The sequence below is a fragment of the Dendrobates tinctorius genome, unplaced genomic scaffold (genome assembly GCF_039654945.1).
Source record: "Dendrobates tinctorius isolate UK_male_01 unplaced genomic scaffold, ASM3965494v1 ptg000120l, whole genome shotgun sequence".
NCBI lineage: Eukaryota > Metazoa > Chordata > Amphibia > Anura > Dendrobatidae > Dendrobates > Dendrobates tinctorius.
The window spans coordinates 27,756,951-27,768,987 of NW_027361788.1; the positions used below are offsets into that span (position 1 = coordinate 27,756,951).

Consider the following 12,037-nt stretch of genomic DNA (forward strand, 5'->3'; position numbering starts at 1 on the left):
TGCAGGTATGCGTCTTGTATATCTATGGAGGCGAGATATTCTCTCTGCTCCATGGACGCAATGATGGACCGAAGGGACTCCATGCGAAAATGACGGACCCGTACATATTTGTTGAGCTGTTTTAGGTCTAGTATAGGCCGGACACTGCCTCCTTTCTTGGGGACTACGAATAGATTGGAGTAGAACCCTCAGAAGCGGTCGTTCACAGGAACCGGTACTATGACTCCTGCTTGAAGGAGGAGACCGCTTGGAACAACCGGTTCGGTGGACTGGAAGTGAACTCTATCTTGTATCCGGAAGACACTATTTCCCTGACCCACCTGTCTTCTGAAATAGGCAGCCAGACTTGCTGAAAGAGTAGAAGTTGCCCGCCTACTGGTGGGGTGTCTTCCGGAGTTCGTGAGTCATGATGAAGCAAAGTTCTGAGGTTTTCCTCCCTTGGGTTTCGCTTGGACTGCTTTCAACTGCCAGGTCCTGTCCGACCTCTGCACAGCCCGTGGGATGTCCCTACATGGAGAGCGGTTATGATTTTGTGCTGGGGGCGAGAAGGACCAGCCCGAAGAATTCCGAAAGGATCGGAATCGTGTTTGGTTACGCCGTTTGAACGTGCGTTTAGGATTCAGCTGAGGGAGAGAGGTACTCTTTCCCCCCGTGGCGTGGGATATCATTGTGTCCAGCTTTTCACCAAAAAGCCGTCCACTAAGGTACGGGAGATGCGTGAGGGACTTCTTTGAGGCCGCATCCGCTTTCCATTCCCGCAGCCAGAGGATACGCCGGATCGTGATGGCGTTTGCTGCTATCCCCGCTACACCTCTTGCAGAGTCCAGGGCTGCATGAAGAATGTAATCTGCTACAACTGCTATTTGAACCGCTTGGTCCGAAAGCCCGGGATTTGAAGCTTGAAGACCATCTTGCAATGCTTTGGCCCAAGCAAGAATGGCCTTGGCCGCCCAAACTGAAACAAACGCGGGGGCCAGGGAGGCCCCTGCCGCTTCGAAAACTGAAGGAGCCATGCGTTCTACCTGCTGGTCTGCTGCGTCCCTGAGGGTTGAGCTATCTGGCAGTGAGAGTAGGGTCTGTGCTGCTAGCCTAGAGACTGGGGGGTCCACTTCGGGTGGGTCTGTCCACCCCTTGGTGTCCTTCTGTGGGAAGGGGTACCTTGCTTCCAAATATTTGCGATTGGCAAATTTCTTTTCAGGCTGCGAGAACTGCTTAGTAAGTATCGTCTGAAACTCCGGGTGATTAGGGAAGACCTTAGGTGGCTTCAGGACACTTTCAAAGCAAATTTTGTGTTCTGGGGCTTCCGGGGTTGGATCAGAAATTTCCAGCACCCGATGGATGGAAGAGACTATGTCCTCAACTACTGTAGCCCTGTAGTGCTAGGGGGACAAGGTACCGCAGACCTCTCCGTTTCGTTGTCTGAGTCGGAGTCACAGATGCCTTCCGAATCCTGCGTGTCACTAAGGCGATCCCTGATGGGCAAAGTGGAGTGGAGGTCTGCTGTGGTCGGAGATCGCTGTGGGGATCTGCGTTGTCTGTCTCTGGTAGGGGACGGTCTAGGTGACCTGGAATCACGGTGTCTCTCCCTGGAGGGAGATGACCGTGTGCTATGGGATGACGCAGATGACCGCGACCTGTGGGTTCGCTTACGTCTGTGTCGGAAACGGCATGTTCCCAAGACAAGCTATCCTTTTGCTGGGTAACGTTCATAGCCGAGACATGCCCCTGCAGAGCCTGCAGCAGTGTGGAGGTTAGATTATCTATGGACTGTGTCATAGACTGCGACATCTGAGCAGCCCATTCCGGCGTGGTAGCCGACGCTGAAGCATTGGTAGGGGCTTCCTGGGGTTCTGACCCAGTGTTTTGGATGCAATCCCAGCAATGCGGGTACGTGCTACCACTGGGGAGAGTGGTTTTGCAGGCTGTGCAGAATGCATAAAAACAGTCCTGCCTGGTTCTCTTTCTCGAGCCCGGCATAGTGCAGAGGCTGGCTATCAGGGACCCTACATGGGTGACTACGCAGAGGAGCCTATAGGAGAGCCTTATAGGTGATATGGATTCACAGCTGAGTAAAGAGAACCCAGCTGTGATCTTACCCCACCAGTGTGCCCCTAGGTCCAGCGCCGACAAATCACAGTCCTGTGCCCCCCGGAGACTGCTGACGCTGCTGTGGGCGTCCTGTCAGAGATGGCTTGCGGCAAAGATGGCCACCGGGACGCTGAGGAGAAGAAGGGGGCAGAGAGCTGAAAAGGGCGCGCAGGGCTGTGTAAAAACGCGCCCTTTCTGCCTCGATCCGCCCCTTCTATGACACTATAGAGTCATAATCGTCATCCTGGAGGCGGCGGGGCTTCAGCTAGGCCGAAGCCACGGTCTAAATTAGAAGCCTGATGCCCAGAAGGGCTCCAGGGTGGCGCGGATGTCCGGGAGGGGGTCGGATCTGAACCAGACTCCCCGGATTGAGAGACAGAGTAGCGGTGTGGCCAGCAGCGATAGCGGTGTCCGTATGGGGGTCCCCCTGAGGCGCTATGGAGCCGGTGCTGCCGCAGAGACAGGGGCGCAGGGAGCCCTGTCTCTGTATGTGCCATGTCTGCTTGCACTCTTCCCCGGCCCCAACAGGAGCCCGCAGCGGGGCTGGGGTCCCCGGCTGTTTAAGCTGCAGAATGCTGCCTTATATAGACCGTACCAGAGGCGTCTCAACTTAATGCCCCCAGAGGGGGATTAAGGAGGCTGCGTCTGTCACCATCAGGGGTCTTCATCCTCGCCTCGACCTCAACCCAGACCCCAAAGAGGTTGGGGAAGGAGGGGGGATCTCGACTTCGAACCAGTACCCGAGGGACTGGGGAAGGAGCGACATGGGGAATGACCATCTCCACTTCAACTGGACACCCCATAATAGGGGGCCAAGGAAGGAGCCATGCCGGGAGTCTCGCTAGAGACCCACTTTTCTTCATCTGTAATCCGTCGAAGAATAAAAATCTTCAGGTGTGCCTCCTTGCGACACTAAGCAAAAACTGGAGAAGGCTGACGCCGTCCAGGGGTGTTTACTGCAGAGGAGGAGCCAAAGTTAATCTTTTTCAAATTATGCATAGAGTCGCCTCCTAGTGGACAGCAGCATAACACCCATGGTTCTGTGTCCCCCAATGAGGCGACAGAGTAATTAGATATTAGAAAAAACTTTTTGACCGTGAAAGTGATCAATGAGTGTAACAGACTGCCACGAGAGGCGGAAGTCTTCAAACAGAGGCTGGACAGACATCTGTCTAAGATGGTTTAATGAATCTTGCATTGAGCAGGGGTCTGCACATGATGACACTGGAGGTCTCTTCCAACTCTAACATTCCCCTGCACGTACACCACATGATACCCCAATGCCCCCAACACAGCATGTTTAAACCCCACATACAGTATTATTGCTTCCGCAGGCTCCACAAAATATGAAAGCCCTACAGTTTCCCACACAGTATGATGCCTGAGAATGCAAATACTATTGAAATAAAGATGCACGGAAAAGGAGGGGTGGGAGGGATCCAGTATGGTGCGGGACCTGGCCCAATGTTTCCAGCTATTTAGCTCTCCTGGTAAAATAGGCCCAGCAGGAATAGCCAAAGGGCCACAGCTTTCCCAGGTCTGATCTACATCTTCTGCACGTGGACGTATAGAGCAGTGTATCCACGAGACACATTCTGAATGACAACAGTATTATGTCTCATATGACTGCAGTACAGAAATGGGGCAACTGGGAGAATGGAAAGCATTGCCCTTCCCCCATACAAAGCGTAAAGCAGTGGCTTAATAGGATGAGATCTTCTGTGTCCTGTATTACCGAACCCCTCACATCCTCAACAACATGTCTGGCTTACCTTGGAAAGTTCCTACTTCTCAATTCCTTGATGAAGTTGGCGCTTCCAGTTTGTACGAGTTTTCCCACTTCCTTGCTCACACAAGGATCTTGCTTTGAAGTCCCTCGTCTTTTCTTCACTGAATTAACGGAAGATTGCAGCGTTAACATGAGAGTGAAAGACTGCACAAATCTGCAGCTTTGCATTCTGGGAATTAAAGTGCGTGCGTCCCCCTGGTGGGGGACTTACACAAGAGTCTATGTGGCCTTCTAGAGGTCTGAGAAATTGAACTTTTATCCCATATGCTAATGAAGTCACAAGTGCCTAGTGGGCGAGCCTAGGCCCAATCTGAAAAGCGCTCAGGCTTTTGAATGTGACGACCCAGTATAAAACCCCAAGTGCAAAAGATTTTGGAGCTTCACATAGTGTTGAACAATGGAGCAGTCAAATCAGACCTAGACTGGTGCAGGGATGAACAAGGAAAATTTGAGCACTTGCCCCTTGCCTGGCACTACTATTAAAAGGCAGAGGAGCCGTTAAAAGCATCCCCCCCCCATGTGCCACAGGTGAGCACCTCACCAGGTAAGGAAAAGTACTTACTGACTGACGGACCATGAGTGATCTGGCAATTCGGGCAATGATACAAGTCAATATCGGATGCATTTTCCTCCTCGACACCAACACAGCTGTGAAAAGGAGAGGAGGATGTTAGCCATAGTGTGACTCGGAGCCTCCCTGCACATCAGCCATATAGAGCGGGGTCAGCTTCAATATAGCAATCCCCGACTTTACCAAGGGTCTGAATAATATGTCAAATTCCTCCCAGCCCCCCTGCAGATTGTCAGGAGACCACCACTGCTATCCAGAGAGTTTCCAACAATGGCATCTTAAGGAATTGTCAACCAAACAAGTCATGTCCCTTTAAGAAGGCAAAGCACAACCTACCTGCCGTGGAACCAGTCTTGGCAGACATCGCATTCGATCATGAAGCGGGTCACATCATAGGGCAGACGGCACAAGCAGTAGACTGGCACAGACGCCATCCTGCGAGGGTCACTGCACACAGGGGTTAGGAGCTTCCTCTTAATATGTCCTCAGTCGGTGACTGACATATGGACGATCCGAGGGATTCTGTAATCTGCTGCTACCAGTAATGGTTCTCATGAAAGGAAGATTGAGGAGGAACCCTGCAGAGAGAAGACAAAGGATGCCTTTTAATGAATCCACTAATAAAAGCGCAATAGCGATTGCAATAGGGACGCCGAAGCAACCGCGTTGTGAAAGCCGTTAAAATATAAACGCTGTAGTGACTCACACTGGAACGTTTAAGCCAAACCGGTTAACATCCAATATGCATGGGAACAAAGTGTTGAATGAGGCGTTCCAGCGTTGTCTTTTATAGCTTTTTTGTCAGATACATTTCGCACATTGTCAGCGCTGTAAAGACCAATAGGGAAGAGGAGGCGTGGCCGGTAAGTCACGCCTGTGTCGCTGAGCCATGCGTCGTTATTGACGTCGCTCATCGTTTTTAAGCTTCAAACACAACGATAATTACTGGACAGCGGGACGTCAGCGATGGAAAAATGTACCTGCACATTCGAGCACGATCAGCGATAGCCGACGGGGGGTCCGGTCGCTGCTACCTTTCACACTTAACGAGATCGCTAGCGTGATCGCTGTCGCGTCACAATATCGGTGACGCTTGAGCGATATCACTAGCTATCTCGCTTAGTGTAAAACCCCCTTTACTCTACATCCATGGCCACTAAAGGGGTCCTAATAGATCACAGCATGTTTTGGAGGCACACAGGTACAGCACTGGATTGGCATCATAAGGACACTATTATAGAGAACCTTGGTTGGCATGATATCGGCACCTTAACAGCAGCTCAGACACTACAAGGGTATGTGCACAGATGTATATCAGGTCAACTCCGAAGCCCACCTGTACAAAGCGCTAAAAGCGAAGAAAAGAATGATCATTTGCTCTAAAATGGAAAAACCACTCACTGGGCACAAGTTCAGGCTTCGAAATAGGTTAGAAGAAGTGAGCGGTCCATTCTTCAGCCACTCGCTATTGTATTCATAATGGAAAAAATATATATATATATATCGTGGTTAAAACACCACCAGCTTTCTCTGGAAGGGTCTTCCTCTTGCAAAATAAGGTGGGTATGCCGACATCTAAAAGACGCTGTGTGCACATACTCTTATGGAGGCATTGGTACCATGTGAAAACTAAAGCATTGACATCATACATGGCAAGCATTAGTATAGGGGCAACATGGTTGGCATCATGTAAGGCAGGCATTAATATAGGGGCACCTTAGTTGGCATCACATAGCAGTCACTGGTATAGGAGCACCATGGTTGGCATCACAAGACAGGAACTAGTATATGGCACCATGGTTGGCATCACAAGGCAGGAACTATTATAGTGGCACCATGGTTGGCATTACATGCAGAAACTAGTATAATGGCACCACGGTTGGCTACACAAGGTAGGAACTAGTACAGTTGCACCATGTTTGGCATCACATGGCAGTAACTAGTATAGGAATACCGTGGTTGGCATCACATGTCAGTCAATAGTATAAGGGCACCATGGATGGCATCACATGAAAGGAACTAGTATATGGCACCATGGTTGGCATCACAAGGCAGGAACTATTATAAGGGCACCATGGTCGGCACTACATAGCAGGAACTAATATAAGGACACCATGGTTAGCATCACATGGTAGGCACTAGTATAAGGGCACCATTGTTGGCATTACATAGCAGAAACTAGTGTAAGGGCACCATGGTTGGCACAACATAGCATGCACTAGTATAAGGGCACCATCGTTGGTACTAGTATAATGGCACCAAGGTTGGCATCACATAGCAGGCATTAGAATAAGGGTACCATGGTTGGCATCACATGGCAGGAACTAGTATAGTGGCACCATGGTTGGCATCACATGGCAGGAACTAGTATAGTGGCACCATGGTTGGCATCAAATGGCAGGAACTGGTATGGTGGCACCATGGTTGGCATCACATGGCAAGAAATAGTATAGTGGCACTATGGTTGGCATCACATGGCAGGAACTAGTATAGTGGCACCATGGTTGGCATCACATGGCAAGAAATAGTATAGTGGCACTATGGTTGGCATCACATGGCAGGAACTAGTATAGTGGCACCATGGTTGGCATCACATGGCAGGAACTGGTATAGTGGCACCATGGTGGGCATCACATGGCAAGTAGTAGTATAGTGGCACCATGGTTGGCATCACATGGTAGGAAGTAGTATAGTGGCACCATGGTTGGCATCACATGGCAGGATGTAGTATAGTGGCACCATGGTTGGCATCACATGGCAGGCATTAAAGCAACATGGTTGGCATCACATGGCAGGCAATAGTATAGGGACAAGGGCAGAACATGATTCTTTATGATGGGCTAGGCAAGGGGGCATGACATGAGCACACAGACAATCGTTACCATGGGTAATATGGCAGATTAGTATAAAGGGACTGCAGCTCCACAGGGGCATAGATGTGCCAGTCCGACCATCAGACACTTAGTAGGGGCACTGGGGCTGCATCACTAGACAGGGGCTCATAGGTGATGGAGCATGTAACGATGGGGTGATGATGATAGTGACAACAATGATGATGGTGGTGATCTCTCTGCTGGCTGTGATTATGACGATAACAGTGATGACAATGTTGGGGGTGATGACTTCTCCGCCGGCTGTGACGTGTTACCACAGGAGCAGTGCACAAGTTGCGCTATGGAGGCTCACGACTTCCCAGCAGTCGCTCTTTTCCCAGCCGCTGTGTGCTGCGTAGGGCCAGGCCGTGGGTTTTACCTGAGGCCGAGGCCTGTGCGGCGCCCCTGCTCCAGCGGAGGTCAGAGCCGTGCGCTCCGGAGACAAACGGCCGGAGGAGCGGGAGTGCTGCAGCCGGTCAGGGGCTGAGCTGAGAGCGGTAAAACCGCGGCATTTGTGGCGGAGGGGACTTGGGCCTTCGCGACGCCATTAACTTGCTAGCTCCGCCCAGACTCAACATCAGAGCTTAGCGACCTGTGCACATCAATAAAGTTTATTGAAACTCCGCCGTCCGCTGGGCGCCATATTGGTGGTGGCAGAACATTAGTTATTGATACTGGCTGGCGCACATGTTACTCCGTAGGAACAAGTGTAGGGCAGTGCCCATGGAGATGATGATGATATTTGCTTCTCATTAACAGAAAATACATTTTCCCCACTTGTTTATTAACCCCTTCACTACCAAGGGTGGTTTGCACGTTAACTACCGGGCCAATTTTTACAATTCTGACCACTGTCCCTTTATGAGGTCATAACTCTGGAACGCTTTCATGGATCCTGGTGATTCTGACATTGTTTTCTCGTGACATATTGTACTTCATGTTAGTGGTAAAATTGCATTCAAATAACTTGCGTTTATTTGTGAAAAAAACGGAAATTTGGCGAAAATTTTGAAAATTTCGCAATTTTCCAACTTTGAATTTTTATGCCCTTAAATCACAGCGATACGGCACACAAAAAACTTAATACATAACATTTCCCACATGTTTACTTTACATCAGCACAATTTTGCAACCAAAATTTTTTTTTGCTAGGAAGTTATAAGGGTTAAAAATTGACCAGCGATTTCTCATTTTTGCAACACCATTTTATTTTTAGGGACCACTTCACATTTGAAGCCACTTTGAGGGGTCTATATGATAGAAAATACCCAAAAGTGACACCATTCTAAAAACTGCACCCCTCAAGGTGCTTAAAACCACATTCAAGAAGTTTATTAACCCTTTAGGTGAGTCACAGGAATTTTTTGAATATTAAAAAAAAAATGAACATTTAACTTTTTTTCACAAAAAAAATACTTCAGGTTCAATTTTCTTTATTTTACCAAGGGTAACAGGAGAAATTGGACTGCAAAAGTTATTGTGCAATTTGTCCTGACTACGCTGATACCTGATATGTGGGGGGGAACCACTGTTTCGGCGCATGGCAGAGCTCAGAATGGAAGGAGCGCCGTTTGACTTTTTCAATGCAAAATTGGCTGGAATTCAGATCGGACGCCATGTCACGTTTGGCGAGCCCCTGATGTACCTAAACAGTGGAAACCCCCCCAAGTGACCCCATTTTGGAAACTAGACCCCCCAAGGAACTTATCTAGATATGTGGTGAGAACTTTGAACCCACAAGGGCTTCACAGAAGTTTATAACGTACAGCGGTACAATTAAAAAATCATATTTTTTCCACAAAAATGATCTTTTCACCCACAATTTTTATTTTTCCAAGGGTAACAGGACCCTAAAAGTTATTGTGCAATTTGTCCTGAGTACGCTGATACCCCATATGTGGGTGTAAATGACTATTTGGGCGCATAGCAGAGCTCGGAAGGGAAGCAGCGCCATTTGACGTTTTTGGCTAGAATTGAGATCGGACACCATGTCGCGATTGGAAAACCCCTGATGTACCAAAACAGTGGAAACCCCCCACAAATGACACCATTTTGGAATCTAGACCCCCCAAGGAACTTATCTAGATGTGTGGTGAGAACTTTGAACCCCCAAGGGCTTCACAGAAGTTTATAACGTACAGCAGTACAATTAAAAAATCATATTTTTTCCACAAAAATGATCTTTTCACCCTCAATACTTATTTTTCCAAAAGTAACAGGACCCTAAAAGATATTGTGCAATTTATCCTGAGTACGCTGATACCCCACATGTGGGTGTAAACCACTATTTGGGCGTATGGCAGAGCTCGGAAGGGAAGCAGCGCCATTTGACGTTTTTGGCTGGAATTGAGATCGGACACCATGTCGCATTAGGAAAGCCCCTGATGTACCAAAACAGTAGAAACCCCCCACAAATGACACCATTTTGGAAACTAGACCCCCCAAGGAACTTATCTAGATGTGTGGTGAGCACTTTGAACCCCCCAGTGCTTCACTGAAGTTTATAACGTCCGGGCGTGAAAATAAAAAAATCGTATTTTTTCCACAAACATGATCTTTTAGTCCCCATTTTTTTATTTTCCCAAGGGTAACAGGAGAAATTGGACCCCAAAAGTTGTTGTCCAATTTGTCCTGAGTACGCTGATACCTCATATGTGGGAGAAAACTACTGTATGGGCACACGTCGGGGCTTGGAAGGGAAGTAGTGACGTTTTGGAATGCAGACTTTGATGGAATGGTCTGCGGGTGTCATGTTGCGTTTGGAGAGCCCCTGATGTACCTAAACAGTGGAAACCCCCCACAAGTGACCCCATTTTGGAAACTAGACCCCCTAATGAACTTATCTAGATGTGTGGTGAGCACTTTGAACCCCCCAGTGCTTCACAGAAGTTTATAACGACCGGGCGTGAAAATAAAAAAATCGTATTTTTTCCACAAACATGATCTTTTAGTCCCCATTTTTTTATTTTCCCAAGGGTAACAGGAGAAATTGGACCCCAAAAGTTGTTGTCCAATTTGTCCTGAGTACGCTGATACCTCATATGTGGGAGAAAACTACTGTATGGGCACACGTCGGGGCTCGGAAGGGAAGTACTGACGTTTTGGAATGCAGACTTTGATGGAATGGTCTGCGGGTGTCATGTTGCGTTTGGAGAGCCCCTGATGTACCTAAACAGTGGAAACCCCCCACAAGTGACCCCATTTTGGAAACTAGACCCCCTAATGAACTTATCTAGATGTGTGGTGAGCACTTTGAACCCCCCAGTGCTTCACAGAAGTTTATAACGACCGGGCGTGAAAATAAAAATATCGTATTTTTTCAACAAACATCATCTTTTAGTCCCCATTTTTTTTATTTTCCCAAGGGTAACAGGAGAAATTGGACCCCAAAAGTTGTTGTCCAATTTGTCCTGAGTACGCTGATATCTCATATGTGGGAGAAAACTACTGTATGGGCACACGTCGGGGCTCGGAAGGGAAGTAGTGACGTTTTGGAATGCAGACTTTGATGGATTGGTATGCGGGTGTCATGTGCGTTTGGAGAGCCCCTGATGTACCTAAACTATTGAAACTCCCCACAAGTGACCCCATTTTGGAAACTAGACCCCCCATGGAGCTTATCTAGATGTGTGGAGAGCACTTTGAACCCCCAAGTGCTTCACAGAAGTTTATAACGCCTGGGCGTGAAAATAAAAAAAACATTTTTTTCCGCAAAATTATATTTTTGCCCCCAATTTTTTATTTTCCTAAGGGTAACAGGAGAAATTGGACCCCAAAAGTTGTTTTGTAATTTGTCCTGAGTAGGCTGATACCCTACATGTGAGGGTAAAACACTGTTTGGGCACATGGCAGAGCCTGGAAGGGAAGGAGCACCATTTGACTTTTTCAACGCAGAATTGGCTGGAATTGAGATCAGACGCCATGTTGCCTTTGGAGAGCACCTGATGTGCCCAAACAGTGGAAACCCCCAATTATAACTCCAACCCTAACCTCAACACACCCCTAACCCTAATCTGAGCCCTAGCCCTAACCCTATCCCTAACCCTAACCCTAGCCCTAACCCTAGCCCTAACCCTAACCCTAACCCTAACCCTAGCCCTAACCCTAACCCTAGCCCTAACCCTACCCTAACCCTAACCCTAGCGGGAAAATGGAAATAAATACATTTTCTTTTAGTTTTATTATTTTTCTCTAACTAAGGGGGTGATAACGGGGGGTTTGATTTACGATTTATGGCGGTTTTTATGTTTGGCGGCTGTCGCACGCTAAAAGACGCTTTTTATTGTAAAAATAGTTTTTGCATCACCACATATTGTGAACTATAATTTTTCCATATTTTGACCCACCGAGTCATGTGAGGTCTTATTTTTTGCGGGACGAGTTGACGTTTTTATTGGTACCATTTTCGGGCACGTGACATTTTTTGATCGCTTTTTATTCCGATTTTTGGGATGCAGAATGAACAAAAACCAGCTTTTCATGAATTTCTTTTGGGGGGTGCGTTTACACCATTCCGCGTGCGGTAAAATTGATAACGCGTTTTTATTCTTCGGGTCAGTACGGTTACAGCGATACCTCATTTAGGTCGTTTTTTTATGTTTTGTCGGTTTTTTGCAATGAAAACAATTTTATATAAAAAATAATTATTTTTGTATCGCTTTATTCTGCGAGCTATAACTTTTTTATTTTTTCGCTGATGATGCTGTATGGCGGCTC

At 47.8% G+C, this 12,037-nt stretch overlaps 1 protein-coding gene across 1 annotated transcript in view; it reads right to left on the reverse strand.

Annotated features, from left to right (window-relative positions):
* PHF8 (PHD finger protein 8) overlaps window positions 1-7,909 on the reverse strand; it is a 55,576-nt gene extending 47,667 nt beyond the window's left edge. Inside the window, exons 1-4 of the mRNA XM_073540963.1 lie at window positions 7,701-7,909; window positions 4,785-5,026; window positions 4,440-4,525; window positions 3,861-3,978 (exon numbers count right to left, since the gene is read on the reverse strand). Coding sequence (XP_073397064.1) covers window positions 3,861-3,978; window positions 4,440-4,525; window positions 4,785-4,882 — 302 coding nt within the window. The 5' untranslated portion in view covers window positions 4,883-5,026; window positions 7,701-7,909. The remainder of the gene's footprint in view (window positions 1-3,860; window positions 3,979-4,439; window positions 4,526-4,784; window positions 5,027-7,700) is intronic.
* Between the last annotated feature and the right edge of the window lie 4,128 nt (window positions 7,910-12,037).